The sequence below is a fragment of the Vicugna pacos genome, chromosome 18 (assembly GCF_048564905.1).
Source record: "Vicugna pacos chromosome 18, VicPac4, whole genome shotgun sequence".
Classification (NCBI taxonomy): domain Eukaryota; kingdom Metazoa; phylum Chordata; class Mammalia; order Artiodactyla; family Camelidae; genus Vicugna; species Vicugna pacos.
In genome coordinates this window covers 41733532-41760685 of record NC_133004.1, presented here as the reverse complement: position 1 = coordinate 41760685, position 27154 = coordinate 41733532, and the positions used below count along the sequence as shown (strand labels likewise).

Here is a 27154-nt window from a genome sequence, read left to right as displayed (position 1 = left end):
TTGGACCCTTTAGCCCCCTTGCCTTGACAAGGGCAAGATCCCGACTCCTTTGTATTCAGGCTTGGCACATTCCCTGAACACAGCGGGTGTAGATCCTGGCCAACACACAAGGATATTCGGGTGAGGAGCCCACCTCCTCCAAGGCCAGGAGAGAATGTCCACAGACTTGCACTTGCCTCACCACTCCCCCTCCAAGCACAAGGCCCAGCCACAAAACCTAGATACTGCCTGGTTACCCTGAAATGGCAAGATCAAGTTTTGCCCTGCTGAGAAGAATGGGGGCTTGAGAACTAAGTTACAGATACATAACCTTGCCTTTATTATTTTTTTTAACACTCCAGATTGTGACCTGTGAAATTAGAATCTGATACACAAATCACCCTGAGCAACACGGCCTCCCCACAGATGAGCAATTCTCTCAGCCAGTGGAAGTCAGGACAGGCTTCCCAGAAAAGGAGCCACTTGGGTTAACAATATAAAAGGATGAGAGTATCAGACTGATGGTGGTGCCTCTTGCATCACTGAGTCCCTGACAACCTGCTCACCTGTACTGATATCTGAGCCTCGTGCCCTTTGATTGTTATTTATTTGATTTTCAACGTTGATTGCTAGGAACCGAGAAGATAAGCCATGTATAGCTGACGAGGACACTGTTCTCCTCATAACTATGTAGCTACTTCATTTGATTGTACTATGATTACCTGTTTATGTATCACTGTCTTCAACCTCAGTACTGTCGGGGTCTGAGCCATATCCGCACCCTAAGCATTTAGAACTGAGCTCTGAAGTACATGACGAGCCCGCCAGTACACAGGTGAGCCGAACAGAGACGTGGGGTTGGGGCGCCCTTCAGGCACACGTCTTCCTAAACAGTCTTAGTGCCACGCCCCGTCACGTGAGGTGCTCCCTGCTGTGGATCGAAGGGGTGCAAAGATCATGCCTTCTGCCACTTCCCCTTGCAGAGCAAGGCCACTTACATTGCATAGGAGTGGTACTGGGGACATTTTATTCCCAAGCAGTGACTTGCCTGTCACCATTGGGGTAGATTGCAACCAGCTGGACCAGGCCTTGGGGTGAATAGGCAGGTGATGGTCATATTAGGCTTAACGAGAAAATCATTGTAGTGGAGTATGTTTAAAGGAACATGAAAGCATACAGTTTCCATGAGGGTTACGTTTTCAAAAGCAATAAGATAGGCTGTGGGTTTAGTTGAGTAAATTATGTTGTCAGTAATGATCAGATGACACACTAATCTTTACACGTTGGATGTATTTTCTATACTTCTCAGTCAGGAACACAGAGAAGCAGAACTTACTGAACAAGACCTTTAGTATCCTCGTGACTTGCATCTGTCTCCATTTCTGCTGAGATGAGATGGTGTCTTCAGTTCTGGAGACCCATGGCGGAGCTCTTAGGTGGGGGTAGCCATGGATTTAGGAACCATAACTTTAACCGATTTTCTGTTGCGGCCTTGGGTCTCATTCTTTGCCACAGTGAGCCTCATTATGATATGGAAAACATCTGAATTTTGGCATTTCAGAGCAGCAGAAGACCCGCTCATCTTTCTTCACAGTAGCTAATGCATAACACGTTGCTGTGATCAGTAGTTGAAGGAAGCCACTTGCATTCACTGAGCCTCAATTTCTACCTCCGTAAACTGGGGAGTGTTTCGTGACCCTACTCAACGGTGCCCAGAGAAGGTACCAAGAAGAGGCAGAAAAATATCAGAATTCCTGGGGCTTTCTAGTCTACTTTTTCTGGGGATCATCTTCCAGCTTCCCACGTCTGTCCTTTTTGGTGTTCAGGTTTACAGCCACTTCTCTCCTCAGTTACGTCTCGGTAGGGCTCTTTTACCCCAGAGATTCCACAGGTGTGCCACAAACTGAGCATGGTTGTGTGCCTCACTCCCTCCATGGGGAGGCTGCTCCCAAGGGAGGGACCATATGGCTTCCAGCCCACAGCCCAGCGCATCACCTGCACCTGACATTCACCTGCTTGGCCTTGAATCAATAGATGGATAAATAGATGCATTCATGCATTGTATTTCTAATAGCTTTCTCCTCCTGGAGAAAGCCAAAGTTGTCAAACTATGACAGTAGAAATTTCATGCTCTGTGACAATCTCCCAAGGAAATAACAGAGGGCAGGTGAGATAGTTGAGACCTACTGCGTTTTACCCATGAGACATCCACGCACTCAGGCTGGTGTCAGGCAGCCCCGGGGACTTTCAGACCAGAGGGGTGTAAAGAGTTGTCAAGAGATGAGTATCGCTTCCTGCAGAAGGACTGAAAGAGAAAAAATACAGAGAGGAGGGAAGTGCACACACAGTTTAAACGTCTTCTGTTTCTGTAGAGTTTTAAAAAATTTGGAAATTTTGTTTCCCCCATAATCCGTAGTTTCTCTGGCCAAGCAGAAACATGACATTGTTTGGAGTGACAACAATGAGCCAGTATAATTTTCAGACCCTCAATCCTTGAATTTCTCTCAGCAGGAATGAGTTGGGGCTCACAGATGACACCGAATTCTGCTATAGACATCCTCCTTACTAACTCCTCACTACCTGTTAAAACATGTCCATCTTGTTAACAATAGAGAGGCATCTGCTCTGATCAGTCCCCTTGCCCCATAGAAAAGCCTCATGTCACCTTTCAAGTGGCACCTTTGAGATATATATGCCACATCACGAGTGGATAAGGTGGTTTGGGCCCACTTGGTCTTTGGGCAAATTTCTCCTCTACTCCCTTTACTCCCATTGATCTTGGGCTTGTGGCCTTTCCAGAGAGAGGCGGGCGTTCTTTGGTGGAGAATTTGTCTACTGTCTCCTGCAGGACCCTCTCATGGGCAGGACAGGAATCAGCCTGAATTCATGCAGCCATCACTCCCTGGTCCATGTCCTGCCTCTCCTTCAAGGGCCTTTTGTCAGCAGAATCCTGACGGATGATCCTGCATGTGCAGTGATGGTGGCCTAGGCACAGCCAGGACCTCTTTTTGTACTGACAATCCAGGAAGATGGTATGGTCACAAAGAACCACAGGGTAAGGGCACACAGAGGTGTCACTACCCAACTCAAGTTCACCAACCTTTCTAGATGCCCACTCTGTAGAAAGTACTCTGCTAGGTACCAGGAACGTAATGGTGACTAATACCCAGAATGTGCCCAAGCTCTCAATCTGTTAAGGGACATAGATGTGGAAGCCACCAATGGTACTGGAAGGTAGAATGACAATAGCAGAACTTTCTGCAGGGGATAGAGGTTGCCCAGAGGAGGAATGGTTTTTTTTCTATTCAGGGAGGGTGGTTAGGGAAGACTCTAACACACAATGTTCTTTCTGAGCTGGGTTTTGAAGGGTGAGTAGGAGACTTATACAAGGAACAGGGCATTTCTAGGCAGAGGAAACATCATGGGTAAAGATCCATAGACCCAGCTTGTCTGAAGGCGTTCAAGTATTTTGAAGTGAAGGCAACCATGGGGACAAGAGCAGCTTAGAGGAGATATATGGCGAACGGTTTTATTTGAGTTTCTGTAACCTTCGGCCTCTTGATAGACTGATTGAACTGCTACTGAATTCTCACAGGCTGTTAGTTCAAGGGAGGTCAAACTTGCAGTGTCCATGATGTTTTGCCAACTATCAAGGCTTGGGGTGGGTGGATATTCCTCCTACTGGCTGCAGCTCCAGCCCCACCCCCTTCCCAGCTCATAAACCCTCCAGCCTCGCTGCGTCTCCACGGGCAGGACGGGGAGCTCCTCGCTCACAGGCGAAGAGCAGCGCACACAGCGGCGAGGGAACCCGGAGGAGGGAGTCACGGAGGACAGTGGCCATGGACCTGGTCCCAAGCTTTTCCATAGAAACGTGGGTTCTCCTGGCTACCAGCCTGGCGCTGCTCTATCTGTGAGTAACTGTCCAGGTTCATATCATCTGTAACCTCAACTTGGGGGGCTAATCATGTCCCCTTTCTCTTATCTGTTTGAAGATCAAAGTAAATGGAGGGGAAGTTGCTTTAGCAGTGAGTGCTACAAACACCAAAGGGGGTGATTGCTGATTTTAGCCAGATCTGTTGAAGGAGTTAAAACTCTCCCGAGTTCCTTTTATTGTAGTTAGGAGGGAACAACAACAATGATTTTTCTCCTGGGGATGATCTTTGAATTGACTCCCAGTTTGCGTGGACCTAGACTAAACCGGCATCCGGCAAAGGCAGATTAAAAAAATTGGCCCCTGTGCAGTGAGGTCCTCACTCCCTTCCCAAACTCTAGGGACCCTGAGAGAGGAAGAAGTAAGTTGGGTTTTTGTCTTTCATTTTCTGGATTCTGTGTCTGCTGCAAAAGATCTCTAGAAGGACTTGCCCCTGTATCACTCGGGAGGTTCTTCTCCCTTCCCTTCATCCCCAGGCGTCATTTACACAAGGCCCCTGGTCACCCAGTCTTTGTGGGGCTGGAGACCGAGCTCCCTTTTCTTCAGATTCAGTTCTTCCCTGTCTCTGTGCCTCGTCCCATGGCACTCTCTTCCTAAGACTCAAGTCTTCTACCCTGTACTTTGTAGAGCTATCTACCCCAAAACGAGAAGTCTGTAGACCAGAGGTGACTTGGCAGAAATCTTGGAATTATTTTCATTTCTTTCCTCTTTTCCTCCAGTCTCTGGGAGGGTTAGCATCAGCACAGAAATTAATTTTCCCCATGATATGAAATCTGCTAAGCCTGCAAAGACACAATTCCCCAAATCTAATTTGGCTTTTAAATAGTTCTTCCCTGTAAGTACAGTGCAGGCCGATGAATCAGCCGTCTAGCAGATGGACTCTTTCCAATGGTGGGATCCCCGGCATCGTGGAGCAGGTTAGGTGAGGAGCTATTCCAGCAAGTGGGTAGGGAAGGCTCCCTCCATGTCACATTTGACCTGTACCTCAACGTCACTTACGTTAAGAGTAGGAAATATGACATGAACATAGACTAGGTAAGCCTCATTTTAATTTTTGAAAGTAATGTTAGGAATTCAGATATCGTGGCAACATATTTTCTGTCTGATGACATTTTAAAATTAATTTATATGGTTTAATTTATTCTATGTAATATGAGATTTGTTATTGCCATAAGACTCGTTCTGTTTTTGAGGACAGATCCAAACTCCCAGCTGGGCTTGGCCAAGGTATCTCTGCTGCATCCTTCAAGCACAAGTTCTTTTGTAGTTTTTCAGGTTTATTTTATCACATATTATAAGATTTTCTGGATTTATGCAGAATACTTGGATCCTGTAAGACCTTAAAGTCTAACTTCCAAAGAAGAGAGAAAGTTTTAATCCACTGATCTGGAACATTTTATGGTTACTCATTTTATGTCTCACGTTGCATCTTTTGCTGTCCACAGGAAGGTACCTGAAGTTTGGAAGGCCCCCTGTTTTAGCTAAAAGTGCTTTGTAGGGCATGTTGAGCCCTTTATGCACAGCATACTTTTCAGCCATACCTCCCTAATGTGTACAGTGTTAGCCTTGGAGGCCTAGCAACTTGTGGTTAAAATGATTGCTGGCAGCCTCTTCCCTCTTCCTTCCTTCTCTTCTCCTCCACCCTGTCATCTCTCAGTAACACCAGAGTGAGAAGGCTTGCAGGGACCAAGAACCTTGAGTTATTAGGTGTCACACATGATACATGAAAGATGAGTGGCAGCAGACCTGCCATAGGAAGCACCAACCTTAATGGGGTTTTGGGATAATTGACACAGAGAGGCAATAAACTGACTGCTTTGTGGCTGAGCATCTTGAAAAAAAAATGAGTGTGCCTGGGGCACAGTTTAGCTGGTGAGTTCACAGGTGGGAGGGCCAGATTCTAGGAGGGGAGGAATGATCTGGAAATGGATTCCATAGTCATTGGTTCCTTTATAGTTTCATTCAGGGATAATAAGGGTCAATCACCTTTCTCTGTAGCTCAAGTCAATGAAATTGCCTGACGACATAGACTTGGATGTAGCTGGAAGGTGCTCACATTTCTATGATGGTAATGGAAGCCTTGTGCACAGTTTCATTCTACAGAAATAAAAACATTATTGTTCTCCAAGGCCTGATTATGAAGATAGATTTAAGAAGAACCAGATCCTAAAATGGGGTCAGGGCATAGAGGGAAAGAAAAGCATAAAAATCTTCAAACAAACTATGGAACAATGTCACAGTAGGCTCCTAATACCTCTCTGTTATTGTGTGGATGCCGTTAAGCTACATCTCATTATTAGAACAGAAAAAAAATTCCCCTTTCTACCTAGGATGAGAATCTCCAGATTATCTTTGAGTCAAGTTAGTAAATAAACATGAGTGACTTCCCTGGAAGAATTCCAGCCTGAACCTCTCAGGAGCACTTAAATTCAAAATATTTATCAAGTATTCACTCTAGGATGGGGACCCTGAAGACTTTAGTTGCTTTTAGCTAGTCATCATTACCTTTTGTGAGTCTCACAGTGGAGGTGGGAAGGGAAATGACGAGTGAAAGTAATTATTGCTTTTGGAGTCGCTGTTTTTATTCATCGCTTACACGTTACCTCTGTAGACTGACCGTGCCAGTTGCAAGTCAGTGACAGGCCAGCCTCAGGACGTAATCCACAATCCCCGTGACCTGGTTTTCTCATTCACTTCATAGATACGGGACTTATTCACATGGATTTTTTAAGAAGCTGGAGATTCCTGGGCCGAGACCTCTGCCTTATTTTGGAAACGTCCTGGCCTACCGAAAGGTGTGTGCTGTTTGAGCTCCCTCTTTTGCTTCTCTTATGGTTGCAAATCCCAGCTGAGTTTCATCATAAAAATGCCCCTTCTCAGGAGGTTCTGAAGTTTCACACTTTCCAGAAATGCATCGTAGGCCCCACTCAGCACGTGGCCAGTTTTCCCCCAGGCTCCATTGTCAGCTGTTAGGAGCCTCAGGTTCTGTCTCAGGCAGACAGCCCATCTCCCTGGCTGATTCAGCACAGGGCTTGAAGCTCCAACTTGTGAGCATCGTGAAGAGAATTTTCTTCAGATTTCAAGAAGGTACAGCCCCACCGCATTAGGAGAGAAGCCCGAAGGGCTTTCTGAGTCATGGCTCATCAAGCTGTTCCCACTAGGGCCGGACTTTCCTGTCGGTAGTAGAACTCTTGGCACCCTTTCTTCCCCTCCCCCTGGATTGCTTGGACACTTCAGTTTCTAAGGCAGCCTGAGTATTCAATTTCAGGTAATTTGCACATAATTGGATTCTCTCAAGATCTGCTAATGCCTTAGGTTATATCCATGGCTCTACTCCACTTTAATGCCCATGATATCTTTTCTGTTTTGAGAGATGGAACAAAATCTTTCTGCTTTACTTCTGTGCCTTCAAATGAGCTACCTTGTGGGTGAGTCTATGCAAGGAGTGAGGATAACAGAGAAGATGACTGGTGGTTGTCTATTTATTTCAGATATTTAACCACTAAGTGACTTGTGGTTTTTTAAAAACAAGTCAGAATCACTTATACAAAATCATTAGAAAGGACATGCATGACAGAATTATTATAAATTTAATTTAAGTGAATGGAATGTACTAAGTGACAGATGGATTGTGAATTCCAGCAGAGCCCTGATGTTAATCCAGCTCTGATGCCTCCTCGTCTGGGGCCTGGTCCCTCAAGAGAAGTGCCCAGACGTCCAGGGGCAGAGCCTCGTGCGCAGGCTGCTCTCTGCCTCAGATTTCCTTTCCTGCAGACCTGAGGCTTGTTTCTCAGATCCTCATTCTCCCAGCTGAGCCTTCATTGTCTCATTACCACCTAAGAACTGCTTGAACTTTGTTCCTTCTGAAAAGGCAACGATTTCCTTTCCACCTTCCCCATATGAACAACTTAGTGAATGCACTCCAAGACCCACACTTCGAGGACCTTCATTTGCATAATTACACCATCAAATATCACAGCAGAAACTTAACAATAGGGAGTTTGGGTTTTTTTTTTTAAGTTACGGAAGAGAAAACTCAGGGCACGTGTTTTAATTCCCACTGTCTTTGTGGAGTTGTTGTGTCTTCCCCTCTATTTCGTGTTGAGCTGGAAAGTTAGAAGGCGAGTCTACTTTGTGATTAATTCATTCACTCACTTTCTCACTCAATTCAAAAGTCCTAGACTTACTTATATTTGTTTGACTAACAGAGGTCACTGTTGTATTTAACCTCCTAATTCTGCCAGAATTCTAGACAGAGCTCATGAGATAAATGAAAAGGATGCTCAACTAGAAGGTGAAAGTGTGTACGGGCCACCCTAACTTTCCCTAAACTTCAGTTTTCTCAGAGAAGACGAGGAGGTACTTAGTATTCATAGGCAAAGTTAGTCATTTAGTATCTACAGCAGTTGGAGAAAAATCAAGTTACTTTAAATTCTCTGCTTCAAATATCTCCTCTATTTTCCCTCCTTTCCCCTAAGACATCTGAATGAGAGCTTCCCTCCAACTGCCAGTGAAACAGGAAGCCTGATTTCGTGGGTTTTCAAGACTTTTTTGTCCCAATTAGAGGTAGGATTTAATTTATTTAGTTTAATAATTAATTTTTTGTTTTTTCTTGCAGGGTTTTTGGGCTTTTGACAGTAAATGTTTTAAAAAGTATGGAAAAATATGGGGGTGAGTATTCTGGAAACTTCCATTGAATAGACTTGTTATGGTGAGGCCCCCCACACTGTGGAGGACAGTCTCAGTGCAGAGCTGCTTGTGCTGAAACCATCAATAGAAAGCTCTGGGAGGTTGTTCTACCAGGGACCCCCCATGTCACCGGGTGTGCAGGTCTGCAGTGAGTCAGGCCCGGAGAGCTGCAGGCCATCACTTTCCTCCAGACTTTGAGGGCCCAGGGACTCTTAGCATCACTTTCTGTCCAGTGTCTCACGATTCCCCTTTTCTTCATTTTTCTTTCCTTCCTTTTATTGCCATAAAATGCATTATTTCAGATCACTCATATTTGCTCCATTCCACCTCTCCCACATGATTCATTTTCAACAAAAGCCAAAAATCTTTTATTTAAATTTTGGATATATTATGTCCTTTGGGAAAAGAACTGGAGGTTACAGGTAAACAGAACTGCAAAACATTTCTGCTGAGCTTTTTACTTTCTCCACAAGAGGAGTTTTAAAACTTTTAAAATTTTAAGCCAAGACTTTCCAGTAGAAGCGTATTTGATTATTGTTTTATCTACTCTTTTCCTCTGACTTTGAAGAGATATGGGATTTACCCAACCCAGAGCATGTCATGTGGGCTGATAGACTTCCAGAGATGTTAGGGGTTTGGTGAGAGCAGCAGGAGAGGTGTAATGTAGTGATTATTTGCCAAAAGCAAGAGGGAGAAGGTTTTACCTCTCCATACTTCTTCATTGCTTCTGAAAACTCTTCAGAAACTACAGGGCTTTGCTGAGCTGGCATGGCCCAAAAGGGTAACGTCATTGAGTGAAAGAGCACATGGCACTGGATTGCCACTGGACCAGCTCCAACATTTAATGCTTGTGAGCTCAGGGTGGAGTCAGTTTTTCATGGTGGATCCCAGTTCTCTCTTTAGAAAATAGTTCTTATGCTTGGGTGTAAATAAGAACCCCCTGCGAGGGCAGGTGAAAAATTCAGGCCTGGGCTTCCCCCTCCAGGAACTCCATATCTGGGGAATATGGGATGGGGTCCAAGAATCTGAATTTTATCTGGTGGTATACTAAATACTAATGCTGGTGTGACATCATAAATACAAAGTGTTACTGTAAACCACTATCCCTCGTATACCCCTTTTTTTGGAAAAAACATAATGGGAAGAAGGCAGTCAGCAAGGAATATGATCAACTGAAAATATGATCAAATGGAAGAGCAGGTGAGGTGCCTCCTCACTCACTTCTATCAAAAGGTCGGCACTAAATACACATGACACCCACTTAAATCCTCTGAGTTTTAGTTTTTGGAAATGGGCAGCAGTAATTAAGTCATTCTCATGTATTTTTATGTGTGATGGTAAAACCATTTGAAATTCCTCTGTCTAGTCAAAGAAAGAATAGCTGACTTGTAGAAACTCTTCCAATTTGTTCTAGCAATTGCAAATGACTGATAGTGGGAAACAAAATGCCAGAAGACAATGTAATTAGCTTACAGTAAACCTCATGCCGGTGGCCCATTCCCATGAGTGGCCATCCTGACAGTCAGGAGATCAAGTCACACGGGGATGTATTACATGTGAGGAGTCAGCTTTGTGTGGTAGGTGCATCAGGAGGGGACCGGCCCTCCTGCTAAGGGATGTCACCTACGTGGAGCACAGTAAGTAATAAAATGAATATATGTTTTTAAATGAACTATACATGCTCCAAATTATTTTATTCTTTGTCCTTTTGTTTCAGATTTTTCTAAACTTAATGCTACCAAGGATATCTCTTTATTAGTTAAAATAATATTTCCTTCAAGAAATTATAAACTAGAAAGCAAATTTTAGAAAATAGAGCAAAGAAATCTTTGGTAATCTTACTTTCACTTTTGAGAACTTCAAATCTTCTTCCATTTGTAGATACATTGCTCCATAGTTATGGTCATTGTGTCTACAGATTTTGTATGCATTTTCATGCTTCTGATAGATCTTCAAAAATGAATGAGTGGACTCTCCTAAAATTAATTATTTTTTTAACATTTTTTATTGATTTATAATCATTTTACAATGTTGTGTCAAATTCCAGTGTTCAGCACAATTTTTCAGTCATTCATGGACATATACACACTCATTGTCACATTTTTTCTCTGTGATTTATCATAACATTTTGTGTATATTTCCCTGTGCTATACAGTGTAATCTTGTTTATCTATTCTACAATTTTGAAATCCCAGTCTATCCCTTCCCACCCTCTACCCCCCTGGTAACCACAAGTCTGTATTCTCTGTCCATGAGTCTTTAGATTCCACATATGAGTGATCTCATATGGTATTTTTCTTTCTCTTTCTGGCTTACTTCACTTAGAATGACATTCTCTAGGAGCATGCATGTTGCTGCAAATGGCGTTATGTTGTTGGTTTTTATGGCTGAGTAGTATTCCATTGTATAAATATACCACATCTTCTTTATCCAGTCACCTGTTGATGGACATTTAGGCTGTTTCCATGTTTTGGCTATTGTAAATAGTGCTGCTATGAACATTGGAGTGCAGGTGTCATCCTGAAGTAAATTTCCTTCTGGATACAAGCCCAGGAGTGGGATTCCTGGGTCATATGGTAAGTCTATTCCTAGTCTTTTGAGGAATCTCCACACTGTTTTCCATAGTGGCTGCACCAAACTGCATTCCCACCAGCAGTGTAGGAGGGTTCCCCTTTCTCCACAGCCTCTCCAGCATTTGTCATTTTTGGATTTTTGAATGATGGCCATTCTGACTGGTGTGAGGTGATACCTCATTGTAGTTTTGATTTGCATTTCTCTGATAGTGATATTGAGCATTTTTTCATGTGCTTTTTGATCATTTGTATGTCTTCCTTGGAGAATTGCTTGTTCAGGTCTTCTGCCCATTTTTGGATTGGGTTGTTTATTTTTTTCTTATTGAGTCGTATGAGCTGCTTATATATTTTGGAGATCAAGCCTTTGTCGGTTTCACTTGCAAAAATTTTCTCCCATTCCGTAGGTTTTCTTCTTGTTTTATTTCTGGTTTCCTTTGCTCTGCAGAAGCTTGTAAGTTTCATTAGGTCCCATTTGTTTATTCTTGCTTTTATTTCTTCTAGGAGAAAATTTTTGAAATGTATGTCAGATAATGTTTTGCCTATGTTTTCCTCTAGGAGGTTTATTGTATCTTGTCTTATGTTTAAGTCTTTAATCCATTTTGAGTTGATTTTTGTATATGGTGTAAGGGTGTGTTCTAGCTTCATTGTTTTACATGCTGCTGTCCAGTTTTCCCAACACCATTTGCTGAAGAGACTGTCTTTATTCCATTGTATATTCTTGCCTCCTTTGTCGAAGATAAGTTGACCAAAGGTTTATGGGTTCATTTCTGGGCTCTCTATTCTGTTCCATTGGTCCATGTGTCTGTTTTGGTACCAATACCATGCTGTCTTGATGACTGTAGCTCTATAGTATTGTCTGAAGTCTGGGAGAGTTATTCCTCCAGCCTCTTTCTTTCTCTTCAGTAATGCTTTAGCAGTTCTAGGTCTTTGATGGTTCCATATAAATTTTATTATGATTTGTTCTAGTTCTGTGAAATATGTCCTGGGTAATTGGATAGGGATTGCATTAAATCTGTAGATTGCCTTGGGCAGTGTGACCATTTTAACAATATTGATTCTTCCAATCCAAGAGCATGGAATATCTTTCCATTTTTTAAAGTCTTCTTTAATTTCCTTCATCAATGGTTTATAGTTTTCTGTGTATAATTCTTTCACCTCCTTGGTTAGATTTATTCCCAGATATTTTATTACTCTGGGTGCTATTTTAAAGGGGATTGTTTCTTTACTTTCTTTTTCTGTTGATTTATCGTTAGTGTAAAGAAATGCAACTGATTTTTGAACATTAATCTTGTAACCTGCTACCTTGCTGAATTCTTCAATCAGCTCTAGTAGCTTTTGTGTGGACCTTTTAGGGTTTTCTATATATAGTAACATGTCATCAGCATATAATGACACTTTTACCTCTTCTTTTCCAATTTGGATCCCTTTTATTTCTTTCTCTTGCCTGATTGCTGTGGCTAGGACTTCCAGGACTATGTTGAATAGGAGTGGTGAGAGTGGGCATCCTTGTCTTGTCCCAGATTTTAGTGGGAAGCTTTTGAGTTTTTCACCGTTGAGAACTATACTGGCTGTAGGTTTGTCATATATAGCTTTTATTATGTTGAGATATGTCCCCTCTATACCCACTTTGGCGAGAGTTTTTATCATAAATGGGTGTTGAATTTTATCAAATGCTTTTTCTGCATCAATTGAGATGATCATGTGGTTTTTGTCCTTTCTCTTGTTGATGTGATGTATTACATTGATTGATTTGCATATGTTGAACCAGCCTTGTGTCCCTGGGATGAACCCCACTTGGTCATGATGTATAATCTTTTTTATGTGTTGTTGGATTCTATTTGCTAAAATTTTGTTGAGGATTTTGGCATCTATGTTCATCAGTGATATTGGCCTATAATTCTCTTTTTTTGTAGTGTCTTTGCCTGGTTTTGGTATCAGGGTGATGGTGGCTTCATAGAATGAGTTTGGGAGTATTCCCTCCTTTTCAATCGTCTGGAAGAGTTTGAGAAGGACTGGTATGAGTTCTTCTTTGTATGTTTGGTAGAATTCCCCGGTGAAGCTGTCCGGTCCTGGACTTTTATTTGTAGGGAGGTTTTTAATTGCTATTTCTATTTCCTTTCTAGTGATCGGATTGTTCAAGTGTTCAGTTTCTTCTTGATTCAGTTTTGGTGGACAGTATGTTTCCAGAAACTTGTCCATCTCCTCTAGGTTATCCAGTTTAGTTCCATATAGTTTTTCATAATATTCTCGTATGATATTCTGTATTTCTATTTTGTTTGTTGTAATTTCTCCATTTTCCTTTCTTATTTTGCTAATTTGTGCTCTCTCTTTTTTCTTCTTTGTGAGTTTGGGCAGAGGTTTGTCGATTTTATTTACTTTTTCAAAAAACCAGCTTTTGGTTTGGTTGATTTTTTTCTATGGTCTTGTTAATCTCTATTGTATTTAATTCCTCTCTGATCTTTATTATTTCCTCCCTTCTGCTGCTTTTTGGGGCTTTTTGTTGTTCTTTTTCTAATTGATTCAGGTGGTGGGTTAACTTGTTTATTTGAGATTGTTCTTCTTTTTTGAGGAAGGCCTGTATCGCTATAAACTTCCCTCTTAGCACTGCCTTTGCTGTGTCCCATAGGTTTTGAGTGGTTGTGCTTTCATTATCATTTGTCTCAAGGTATTTTTTAATTTCAGCTTTGATTTCCTCATTGATCCATTGTTTTTTCAATAACATATTGTTTAATCTCCATGCTTTTCTTTTTTTCTCCTTTGTTTCTCTGTTGTTGATTTCCAGTTTCATGGCATTGTGGTCAGTAAAGATGCTTGAGATAATTTCTATCTTCTTAAATTTGTTGAGGTTTCTTTTGTGTCCAAGTACATGATCGATCCTGGAAAATGTTCCATGTGCACTTGAAAAGAATGTATATTCTATTTTTTGGGGGTGTAAAGCTCTGAAAATATCCACCAAATCTAGTTTTTCTATTGTAGTATTTAATTTCTCTGTTGCCTTGTTTATTTTCTGTCTGGAAGATCTGTCTAGTGATGTTAATGCAGTGTTAAAATCTCCAACTATGATTGTATTCCCATCAATATCCCCCTTTATCTCTGTTAGTAATTCTTGTATGTACTTAGGTGCTCCTATATTGGGTGCATATATATTAACGAGTGTAATGTCTTCATCTTGTATCACTCCTTTAATCATTATAAAATGTCCCTCTTTATCTTTCTTTATGGCCTTTGTTTTAAAGTCTATTTTGTCTGAAATCAGTACTGCAACACCTGCTTTTTTGGCTTTTCCATTTGCATGGAATATCTAAAATTAATTATTAGTAATCAAATTAATTATTTTTAATTCTTACTTAATTTATTTGCCTTCAAGTATTTACTAAACTAGCTTCCAGTTTGATAATGAAACATTTTGAACATATAAAAATTTTGGAGAGCAGTGTTGGAAATTACCATGTACAAACCACCTAGACTTAACAAATGTTCTAATGGTTTTCCAACCACGATCTCTAGGAGTAAGGATTATGTAACATCAGGATGAAAGTCTGGACTCCAGGTGTGGCTCCAGCTGCAGAAACTGGCTCATTGAATTTAATCAGCTCTGTTTTCCCTACACAGGATTTATGACGGTCGACAGCCTGTGTTGGCGATCACAGATCCAGACATGATTAAAACAGTACTAGTGAAAGAATGTTATTCTGTCTTCACAAATCGGAGGGTAAGCATCCCCTTTTTTAGCTTAAAACTTTATGTATCATTAAATATTTATTTTAAAATAATTATTCATTCACAGGATGTTGTCAAAAGAGGAAAATACAGGGAAGTGCCATGTCATTTGCTCTTCATCCTTTTCCCCCAAGTTTACTATCTTGCATGATTATAGTACAGTATCAAAGCAGGAAACTGACGTTGATGCCACCCACAGAGCTTGTTCGGATTTCATCAGTTTCTCGTGCACTTGTTTGTGTGTGTGTGTTGCTCTGTGCAGACGTAGTGTTTACGTGGCTTTGTGTAACTCCCGCCACTACCATGCTGAGATCAATTATTAGTTCTATAGAGTTTCTTTTTATTTTCTTTGAGATTTTCCATGTTGGCAATCATGTCACATGAAAAGAGGAACGCTTCTATTTTTCCCTTTCCAATCTTTATGTCTTTCATTCCTTTTTTTCTTTTCTTGCTGCGCTAGCTAGTGCTAACTGAACTAGTTAAGACTTCTTATGATGTTGGCTAAGAATGATGAGTGGAAATCTTTGTCTTGTTCCTGAACAGAGTGAAACATTCAGTCTTTCACCATTGAAAATTTTTTATATATTTTGTACCTATAAAATTATATGCATTTAATGTATGTAACATACTTTGATATATGTATACATTGAGAAAAATTATCATAAACTAATTACCATAGTTACCTATTTTGTGTATATCATATAAACATTTAAAACCTAATCTTTCAACAAATTTCAGGTACGTAATACAGCATTATTAACTGTACTCACCAGGCTGTACATTAGTTCTCCCAGACTGATCCATCCTATAACTGAAAAATTGTACCCTCATCAGGGTCTTCCCTTCACCTTATTCCCTCACTCCTCATTAGCCTCTCCGAACCATCATTCTATTCACTGTTACTTTCAGCTTGACTTTTTTTTTTTTAAGTTTTCACAGGTAAGTGGGATCATATGATATTTGCCCTTCCGTGTCTGGCTTAAATCACTTAGCAAGTTGTCCCCAAGGTTCATCCATGTATCTCAAATGGCAGGATTTTCTTCGTTTTTAAAGCTGAGTATCACATTTTCGTTATCCATTCACCTGTCCATCTACATCTAAAGTGATTCTTGTAGCGAGGACTGACTGTTGCCATTTGTTAATCCAGGAGTTTCGCAGATCCTTTGTTCTTCCTTTTTCTCTTCTTCCTGTAGTATATTTTCTGATTCCATGATTTTTGCTTTATAGTGATATCCTTGATTGCTTTCTCTTTGTCTTTTCTGTGTCTGCTGCAGGTTTTTCTTAGTGGCTAACGTAATTTGTTAATGAATACACAATATAAAAAGATGTACATTTGACCCTGAACAACATGGGTTTGAACTGCTTGGGTCAATTACACCAGCATTTTTTTCAACAGTAAATAGTCCTCTGGCACACAGGCTGTGATTAGTTGGATCCCTGAATGCAAAACCCCAGATACACAGGAACCATGTTAAGGAGGTCTGACCGTAAGTTATATGCAAATTTTTATTATGATGTGAGGAGCGTCAAAGTCCTAACCCCCTGGACCGTTCAAGGATCAACTGTAAACTCAGTAAACTATGACATCTAACACATACGGTAAGCGGAGGGTGCAGGGTAGTAAAAGCATTGAGAATTTGAATGAGAACAACCTGTAGTCGTTATAAGCTTAAAATAGACTCATATCTATAAGAAGTTTTATGTAAGCTTCATGTTAGCCACTATTTATTTGTTTGTTTGTTTGTTTATTTGATGGAGGCACTGGGGATTGAATCCAGGACCTCGTGCAAGCTAAGCACCCACTCTACCGCTGAGCTGTACCCTCCCTCAGGGAGACATACATTTTTGATGCTCATGCTGTCGATATACATAAAGACAGACTGGTCTGAGGCAGTACACACTTGCCGAAGCCCTCTGGCTCCCTGTCACCAGTTCTCTCTTACTCTGCACAGCCCCGGGGGGGTGAAGGATGTATTATTCCTGTCTGTCCCCCTGGAAGAACAGTGTCCTATCACATGGGTCATGTAGGAGTATGGGATTAACAGATACAAACTCCTGTACATAAAATAGACAAGCAAAAGGGTTTACTTTATAGCACAGGGAACTATATCCAATGCCTTGTAATAACCTTTAATGGAAAATAATCCAGGAAAAATACCTGAATCACTTTGCAGTACACCTGAAACTAACATAATATTGTAAATCAACTATTCAACTATACTTCAATAAAACAATTTTTAAAAAAGAGATTTGTATGCAAAGGCTGGAAACCACATCAAGTGGCTGGATGTCACCTCTGCCCTCACAGGAAGCTATAGACATTTTGGATAAATATTTCTCAAGCACCTAGGATGGGACATGCTACTAAGTTGACAGTCACTAAATATTTGTTGAATAACTGGTTCCCTAAAAGGGAAATTTTCTACAACTGTTGAAAATTCAAAAACTTACATAGGGTGAAGATGTTTTGATTTTGCCTCTAGTTCATTGGCCCAAGGGGAATTATGAAATCTGCCATGTCTGTGGCTGAGGATGAACAATGGAAGAGAGTACGAACACTGCTGTCTCCAACCTTCACCAGTGGAAAGCTCAAGGAGGTAAGAAAAGAAGAGGACTTTTATTAGAAACTTAAAGAATGACTTTAGGGACAGGTAAAAATAAGATTATAGTCTGTTTCCAAGGAGAAGTCTGCTGAATTTGAGTTTCTTTAAAACAGTCTTATCTTTCCATCCTAGAAGAGACATTTTAAGACTCATTATAAAATGTCACTTCCTGATCCATGCTTAGGAAAACCAGATCCTTCTAGGACTTGAGTCTCTGTACTTAACCTCAGGTGGTGTTGTATTTTGTGTCTAGATGTTCCCCATCATTGGTCAGTATGGAGATGTGTTGGTGAGAAATATGAGGAAGGAAGCAGAGAAAGGCAACCCCGTCACCATGAAGGAGTAAGTAGGGGTGAAGTTGGTGTTCCGGGCACTGTGGCTCCAGCTGCCTGCCACGGAGCTGAAATTCCCACTATTGTGTTACTCTAGTGACCAGACAGAAGTAGGTATGTGGTGTTACATTTCCAATGGTCCATCCACCCAAGAAGGAGTGGTGGCTCATCAAAAAGGTAGAGCACCCAAGAGAGAAAGTGTCTCCTCCTGTGGACGTAAGCCAGGATTAACTCATCTGTGTGACTGTCACTTTGGATATTCTGGAAGACAAAAATTCTAAGTTTAGAAAGAAGAAACTTTCTTGTGCCAAAGTTTTGAGTGCAGAGGGTATGGAAGGGTGGTGAGGGAAGCCTCTTGGTACATATTGGCAGGCAGTGGGTTGGGCAGAAATGTTATAGTATGGAACTTGAAGCAACTTAAATGTCTTCACTTTTTTTTTCTGAGGGTACCTGCAGAAACTAAATATTAATTTTAACCATCATTTGTTCTTCCTTCAATCTCAAAAGGGAGAAGGCCCTGCACAGGCTATGAGTAGGGTGACCACAGCATTTGTTGTCTAAATTGAAATTTTTAAAGAAAATTATGCAGGAACAACAGGTGTAAACTGAGAATGTCCCAGGAAAACTGGGAACATATTATCACCCATCTATGGGATCCCTAAGTCAACGTTGAAGTGATTTATTTATTTTTAAACTATAAACATTTTTGGTTGTTACATTTTACAGAAATGATTCTTCCCTCAGGGCAACCACAGATCAGTGGAGTTGAGGAAGAGCGGGTCTTTCAGGAGCCTTAGCAGGGGTGTAAGACAAGGAGGGTTGGAAGAAAAGGAAGTTGTCCTGGCAACTCAGAACAGGGTGCTGCTGTTCTGTAATGTGCTGAACAGGAGTCAGTTCTGAGCACAGGTACTGTGTGAGGCAAGACCCACATCAGTGCCCTGTTTTTCGACTCCCCGGGAAAAGTGTAGTATTCCATCCTTTTTCTGCGCAAAAACAATCCTTATATATACATCTATTATTGTCTATAGTCAAAACACACTACTGAAATTTGTCTGATTATGGGGATCTATCCCACCAGGCCTGAGCTCCTGAGAAACAGGTTCTGGGGGTCTAACTTTCCTTAGTGTCCCCATCATCCCCAGTGCAGCGTCATCTGCATCATTGGAACCTCATAAACACCTCGTAGGCAAGTGTTAGTTACACAGACTATTCAGATGATCCAGCAGGTGGTTCTGAAAGCATGTGGCTCTTTACCTGTCTTGGGCACCTGAATTTACATACATTCTTGTTGCATGTGTTGGGTAGGGACAGTAAAGAGGTGTTGATTTTAATTGTTCATGTCTTCCTTTCTCTACTCAGCATCTTTGGGGCCTACAGCATGGATGTGATTACCAGCACAGCATTTGGAGTGAACGTTGATTCCCTCAACAACCCACAGGATCCTTTTGTAGAAAATTCCAAGAAACTTTTAAGATTTAATTTCCTTGATCCATTCCTTCTCACAATAAGTATGGAGACTACTTTATTTTTTTTTTATTCATCCTTCTCTTAATCCAGGTTTTAGTGGGAAGGCTATCAGTTTTTCACTATTGAGTATTATGCTGGCTCTGGGTTTGTCATAAATAGCTTTTGTTACATTGAGATCTATTCCCTCTATACCCACTTTGGTAAGAGTTTTTAGCATAAATGGGTGGATGTTGACTTTTATCAAATGCTTTTTCTGCATCTATTGAGAGCATCATGTGATTTTTGTCCTTTCTTTTCTTGATGTGGTGTATGTATCACACTGACTGATTTGTGTATGTTGAACCATACTTGTGTCCCTGGGATGAATCTAACTTGATCATGGTGTACAATCTTTTTCATGTGTTGTTGGATTCTGCTTCCTAATATTTTGTTGAGGATTTTTGCATCTATGTTCATCAATGATATTGGCCTTTAATTTTCTTTTTTGGTAATGTCTTTGGTTTTGGCATCAGGGTGATGGTGGCTTTATAGAATGAGTTTGGGAGTATTCTCTCCTTTTCAATCTCTTGGAAGAGTTTGAGACAGATCAGTATGAGTGTTTCTTTGCATGTTTGGTAGAATTCCCCAGGGAAGCCATCTAGTCTTGGACTTTTGTTTATAGGGAGGTTTTGGTTTTTTTTTATTGCTGATTCTATTTCATTCCTAGTGATCAGTCTGTTCAAGTGATCTGTTTCTTCTTAATTCAGTCTTGGTGGACTATATGTTTCCAGAAACATGTCCATTTCTTCTAGGTTGTCCAGCTTGTTTCTATATAGTTGTTCGTAGCATTCTTTAATTTTTTTTTTGTATTTCTGTAGTACTGGTTGTAATTTCTCCATCTTCCTTTCTTATTTTGCTTATGTGTGTCTTCTCTCTTGTCTTCTTGGTGAGCCTGGCCAGAGGTTTGTTGATTTTGATTATTCTTTCAAAAAAATCAGCTCTTGGTTTGATTAGTTTTTCTATTGTTTTTAAAATCTCTTTTTTTATTTATTTCCTCCCTAATACTTATTATTTCTTTCCTTCTGCTGACTTTTAAGTTCTGTTTCCGCTTCTTTTTCTAATTCTTTTAGGTGATAGGTTAGGTTGTTTACTTGAGATTGTTCTTGTTTTTGAGGAAGGCCTATATTGCTATGAACTTCCCTCTTAAGACTGCTTTTGCTGCGTCCCATAGATTTTCCCACATTCTTTTTCATATGAATGTCTGTTCAAATCCTTTGCCCATTTATAGTTGGATTGCATTCTGTAGTTTTCTTCACTTGTGCTATTTTTGCCTTGTTTTAGAATCAGATTCATACAGTTTGGAAATGTTTCGATGTCTTCTATTTTAGGGAAGAGTTTGTGAAAAAATGGTGTTAATTCTTCTTTAAATATTTGGCAGTATTCACCATTGAAACCATCTGGACCTGAGCTTTTCCTTGCCAAATTGTGGGTGGTTTCTGGATTACTAACTCAAACCTTGTACTTCTTATAGGTGTATTCAGATTATCCATTTCTTTTTGAGTAAGTTTCTGTGGTTTTCGTCTGGAATCTGTTCATTTTATCTCAGTCATCTAATTTATTGCCATATTGCTGTTCATAGATTTCTTTATAGTCCTCGGTATTTTTTAAACATTTTTATTTTGGTATGGTTCCTCTACAGTAAACTACACATATTTCAGATGTACAATTTGATTAATTTTAATAAATGTATGCACCAATAAAACCACCACCATGATTAACATTTCCATCACTCCCCATGGGGTGCAAATTTTGAAGTCCCAATTTATCCCTTCTTACCTGCTTTACCCTCTGGTAACCATAAGTTTGTTCTCTATGTTTGTGAGTCTGTTTCTGTTTTGTAGATAAGTTCATTTCTATCTTTTTTTTTTGGTTTGTTAGTTTCCACATATAAGTGATATCATATGGTATTTTTCTTTCTCTCTCTGTACAGTCCTCAGTTTTAAAATGTCAGTTGCAATCCCCCTTCTTTCTTTCTGGTATTGCAATTTGAGCATTTTCAATTTTTTTCTTGGTCATTCGCTTGAAACTTTTTTTCAAAGCAACAACTTTTGGTTTCATTGATTTTTTTTCCATTGCTTTTTAATCCTCCTGCTCATTGGAGTTTCTTTTCTCATCTTTTCATTTTCTTCCTTCTACCCTTTAGGTTTTGTTTGCTCTTCTCTTTGCAGTGTGTTAAGGTGGAAAGTTAGGCTTTTGACTTGAGATCTTTGTTCTTTTAAAATGTAAACCATTGGTTTAAAATGTTTAAATGTTTTAAAACGATTTGGTTTAAAATGTAAACCAAATATATAGCCATAAATTTCTCCCTGAGCATTGCATTTGCTATATCCCATCAGTTTTGATATGTTGTGTCTTCATTTTTATTCATCTGAAAGTAATTTTTGATTATCCTTTTGATATCTTCTACAACCCATTGGTTATTTAGGAGTGTGTCATTTAATTTCCACATACTTGAAAGTTTCCCAATTTTCTTTCTCTTATTGATTTCTAGCTATATTCTATTGTGATGAAAGACATACACTGTATTATTTCTATCATGACTATTCTTTTTTTTTAAATAGCATGGTTGATTGAAGTAACAGACTATGGCCTGGTTTATCCAAAGAGAAACCAGTCCAAGAATTAAAGACACCAAGGCACCAGAATATAATCCTGTTCCTTTGGTCATCCCAAAGATGCAAAAGGGGACACTGACCTCACTCCTATAGTGATGGCCCCTGGATGTGGACTTACTCTTGCTCAGCCATTGGCTTGGAAGTCTGAGCAAATGTAGAGGAATGGCTCCTGCTTGAGTGCTCTGGTGTTTTTATTTTTTGATTGATGGACTAAACAGTAGTTGCTCCAGGTAAACTTTGCATTTTCACTGTGCTTTCCTTTTGTTTTTTTCCCTACAGTATTCTTTCCATTCCTCACCCCGGTCTGTGAAGCATTAAATATTTCTCTGTTTCCAAGAAGTGTTGTGAATTTTTTCACAAAGTCCGTAAAAAGAATGAAAGAAAATCGCCTCAAAGATAAACAAAAGGTAAAGTCTGGTGGTGGTTCCATGAGGATGTTTACTTTTTGATAATTTATTGAGCGACACATGTATGACATATGCACATCTCTGCATTTTTTAGAGGTAGGTAGAAAATTATAGAGTTTAGATCAGGAAATTCTAAAATTTGGAGGGACTGAAGAAGGAGGAGATTGGGGAAGGAAATAAGAATATGAGTCAGAGAGCAATGTTTGGCTATAACAGTAGGCATGCTGATTAGTATGTCATTGCAGAAATATTACTGAGGTAAGGAGCTTACCAGTTTTCTTCAATAAATGGTTAAGGGATAAAAGCTACTGATTCAAAATGATTTTACAGGTATTTCCCCACATACTAGATTGGCAGAGAATTACTTAACCTCTCAGCCTCCTATGCTGCATGACCTCCACTGGAAGACCCCATCAGGCACCTGGAAGAGCGCAGTCTGTGCTAAATTTGAGGCCTCTCATAGTCTGGAGTGGGCAGGAGTCTTCCCTGGGCCACGAGGCTGTAAGCTGGTTAAGCCAGCTTTGCCTTCATGGGTCCTGTAGGTCAGCACAAGGATGCCTGCAGGTCACAGGACAGGGTTGTGTACTCCAGGATGTGACTGAAGAGTGTGGAGAGTCCTGGAAGGGTGGGCACTTGAAGATGCTTCTACAAAAGTTGCTGATGAACTCTGCAGATGTCAGCGTATTAATTTATGTGGCCGTTCTTTAAGAGTTAAAGCTGGTGGGAAAAAAGGGTGGAAGTCATGCACTTTCTCCTGAGCAAACAGGGATGATGGGAGAGGGACAGACAGCTCTTCGGCAAAGAACTGTTTCAAAAGCCAGAGAAGCCCAAGATCAGAGAGGGCGAGGAACAAAAAGCAGTTGGGCGTGATGGCCGGGTTTCCCTCGGGGACACATCATGGTCTCCAAGATTTGTAGGGGGTTGTTTTTGTCCACTAAGAATTCAAATAATACTAGTCAGAACTCTGCTCTTTAAGGGGGCATTTTCTCAGGAAAGAGGTGAAATTCTGCAATTCTGATTTCTTTATGGCTTCACAAGTAACGCTCTGTCACTGAAATTTCTCTTTGCTTCCAGCACCGAGTGGATTTTCTCCAGCTGATGATTAACTCCCAGAATTCCAAAGAAACGGGCACCCATAAAGGTAACCAAGGAGTACTTCAGAGGGCCACTCTGGGGAGCTGCAGAGGTAGGGGGTGGTTCTGAAAACGTGCAGGAAGTTTTCCAGGCTGATGAAATTTTGCCAAATTGAAGAATGTCCAATGTTAAAAAAGAAACAGTAGCCAGAGGTACTTCCCAGAACTACGCAGGCACAACTTTGTTCAGAGCGTGAAGGGCGAGGATGACAAGACGTCGCACCCAGAGTCAGTCCTGCTCCTGGACCACCTGCAGCCCAGCCTCTGGGGGGCTTGTTTCCAGTGTCAATTCTCAGGCTCCTCCAGACCCACCGAGTCAGGACCTCTGCCTGGAATTTGCACCAAGGCTTCATCACATCGGGAGGGACATTGCCCCAGTGTTGGTGACCTCAACTGGGAACACTTAGTTAAAGCTGTCTTCACTGGGTTTCTCTACTATAAAGTTTAATTTTTCCTTTTGTCATTAATATGTAGCTTATAGGAGAAGCACCTGAGACTGTACCTATTTTGTTCCTCTTCAAAGAGTCACCCACGAGTTTTATCACCTATGGATGAGCTTTGACTGAAATCTTACTCTGACGGCTGCAAAATGATGACTTTCTAACTGCATCATTCTTCTGCATTTATGAGTCTGTCCTTTTGTAAGGGAGAGTTTTCCATCCTCCCCCATCCACTGATTTGTTCATGTATCTATGTCAGTATGACCTCATGTATAACTGATTACTCTCTTACGTCATTCTTTCTCTCTTTATTTATTTTTGAGACTAGAAAAGGAGGGTACTGGGGTATGCTGCCGCAGACAACAGCAGGCCACACGGACAACAGGTGCCTGTGTGAACATCGAGGGCGGCTGTTGGGGTCTTTTATAAGGTCGGGTCACAAGGTGCCTGATCGGCTTGTACACGAGTCTCTGATTGGCTGTAGGTGAGGTAAGAAGTTTAGGGTCTATGAATTTTGTGACTCTGATAAGGTGGGCTGACACAAGCCAGCCTGAGCTGTTGTGAGATTAGGCGTTACCCAGGGCTGTTAGTTTGTTAGGGGAAACACGCCCAGTAAAGGATGTACTTTATCTGTTGAGGGATCACAGGCAGACTTCTGAGAGCCCAGGGATGGGGGTCATTGGACTTTTGAACGACGTCAGTTGGCCCCACATGCCCCCCGACAGATTGGCAGTGACAGATCTTTGGAACAAGGGTGAAGGTCTCATCTTCCGTATCTGCTTCCTGCTGAATGTGGGGTGTCACGCTGTCCCTGTCTCTCACGCTAATCTGTCCAGGGTTTTGGGTCCCTGACATGCCGGCAGCTTTCAAGGTGGGAGTGGAAGGAGACCCCAATGGCGTCCAAGGGCTGCATCACCAGGATGTTGGCTTGGTTCACGGCAGCAATCTTGGTAGGAGGGGTGTATTTGTTCCTAAGTTCACAGATCTTGCAGCTCAAAGACAGACATTTTGTAAGAGAGGGACACAGCATAAAAGAACGTGGATACCAAGATAAATAGATAAACCCAGCAAAAACGGAGAGAAGAAATTTGAGGATGTCTGGAAAGGAAGAACTTATCTGCTCAGGGGACTAAGAAAAGTCATTGGAGAAGCAGTCAGAGGTCTGTTTAGGGACCACCTTGCGCTAAACTTTGGCATAAGGACGCCCAGAGCAGTGTGGTTATGTGAGACAGCTCTCCTTACTGGCCAGAGCAGATGCCACCCTTAACGATTTTAGTGCTTTTCTAGATATGAGGAGATGCAAGAATTTGGGTCATCAACTCTTCTTCTGAAAATATCTAACTATCTGAAGGCCCGTTCCATCAGTTTTTCCAAAGCTCAGAGCGCCTCATTTCTGACCTCCACCCTGAGCTCCTTTCAGGGGGTGCGGGGGGTCATGGCCTTCAGTGGCTTGCGACCTAACCCTTGTAGCGGCAGATGGCCAGCGCCCTCGTGGTCAAAAAGTCACCACGGCCTGGAAGGCGTTTCATGACCGTTTCACCCCGGGCGCGAGGAGGCTCGCTTCTCGGCCAGGCGGGGACTCGGTGCCGGGCCGCCCACGTGCTGGACGAGGCCTTCTGCACAGGAGCAGAACCCTCTGGCCCGCCTGCCTTACTGGCCCGTTCCGGCCCAGGGAGATGCTCCCTCTCGTTGCTTCTTCCCGCATCTGCGGTTACGCGGACTCCTGCTCACAGCTCCCCCGAGAGCTGCGCTCTGCTTGCTGCGTCAAGCGGCTGCCTGTTGCTCTGACTGAGCTTCAGTGACTTCGGAAGAAAATCGCATCTGTGGCCAGGATGAGAGCAGACAGTACCTGGCCGGGTGAGGGAATCCCACCTGGTAACCGCGTTAGGGGCCTGAACAGAACTGTAAGTTCTTTCTTCTAGAAAGAATTTCCTGACGGCCTAGCAGTTAGACCCCTGGAGTGGAGAAATCCACCAAGGTAGCCCAGAAGTACTGGACTGAGGTGCTTAACCGTAAACCTGACAATTAGATGAACGTGACTCTGAGTAAGATCATGAAATACATTTAGATTCCTGAGCTTTAGGAACAAACCTGAAGTTCCTTTAATAATTCAGTTAAACCTGTAACAATCCCCAGGGGCAGGACAGCTCCTTGTTGGCAGTGCCTGCCCCCTTTGTTGTAACCTAAGGGCAAGGCATGGCCTGGGAGGTGAGCCTTGTAAATACAGACCTCGGTTAGTAAAACTAGAATTTAAAACCCATCAGTTACAAAAGAAGTTGCATTCAAACTGGGTTTCTGGCAAATGGAACAAATCAAAGACGGTTAAATCCTTTTTACTAGTATTAATGGGAAAGAGACGAGATTTCTATTTGTCCTTAACAGGTTAAGTTCCAAATCATTTCACCCCTTTCTGGAAATGTGCGTTTTAGAAAGATGGCGAGATCAGGGTTCTCAGAGAAGGACAGGTAGAATATTTGCATCTCAAAGGCGAGTTCCTCCAGAATGACTTTGCTCCCTTAGAGGCCAGAGAAAGGTTTTTTTTCTTTTCCTTTTCCCTTTCCTTTTCCTTTTCCTTTTCCTTTCCCTTTCCCTTTCTCTTTTTCTTTTTTTTTTTTTTCTAAGATACTCACACGTCCCCGAAGCAGGGGAGGCGGGGGTGGGGGGTGGTGACTGGTTGGCGGGCTCTGGGTTCTGTCTGGAGCCACACCTCTGGTCCGGGCACAGAGGGAGCAGTGGCAGCGGCAGTATCTGGCTTTTTGTTCGTCTGTTTCCTTACCTCTTTTCTCCTCTTTAGCCCCGATATTTCCCCCTAATTGTTGGAAATCTTAAAGACGGTGTCCAGTAAAACAGGAAAAGAGAATCGGGAGAGACACGCGCGGCAATTTTTATGAAGATGCGAGTTTGGGGAGAGGGCGGTAAAGGCCTCAGCACAGGGGACTTCAGACGATTTGCCCAGTTTGTGGCAGACAGAATCAAGCTGGAAGATTGTATTATAGCTCAGAGCTGCTTTTGCTTTAATGTCTGGGGATCAGCGTTATCCCCGTGTTTTAAACTGCAATCCAAAGGTGAGTCTCGGGGAATACAAGAGGCGTCTCCCGCTGTAGCTAGGGCGGTATCAAAGAGAGAAGGTTCTACTCTATCCTGGGGCAGCCTAGCCCAGAAGGACACAGGCTGAACTTGTGGTGTCCTCTTACTTTGAGTGTCTGCCAGGAAAGAGAAGCCAACC

The 27154-nt window shown here is 41.7% G+C and overlaps 1 protein-coding gene across 3 annotated transcripts in view; it reads left to right on the top strand.

Annotated features, from left to right (window-relative positions):
• Positions 1-3787: 3787 nt before the first annotated feature.
• LOC102527302 (cytochrome P450 3A29-like) overlaps positions 3788-27154 on the top strand; it is a 38032-nt gene continuing 14665 nt past the window's right edge. Inside the window, exons 1-9 of one of the 3 annotated variants that reach the window (XM_072943282.1) lie at positions 3788-3889; positions 6612-6705; positions 8529-8581; positions 14785-14884; positions 17376-17489; positions 17749-17837; positions 19187-19335; positions 22228-22355; positions 23430-23496. In XM_072943282.1, the coding sequence (XP_072799383.1) occupies positions 3819-3889; positions 6612-6705; positions 8529-8581; positions 14785-14884; positions 17376-17489; positions 17749-17837; positions 19187-19335; positions 22228-22355; positions 23430-23496 (865 nt within the window). In that variant the 5' untranslated portion in view covers positions 3788-3818. Of the gene's footprint in view, positions 3890-6611; positions 6706-8528; positions 8582-14784; positions 14885-16447; positions 16492-17347; positions 17490-17748; positions 17838-19186; positions 19336-22227; positions 22356-23429; positions 23497-27154 lie in introns of those variants that run through there. The other 2 variants (XM_072943280.1, XM_072943281.1) reach the window with 2 other exon arrangements.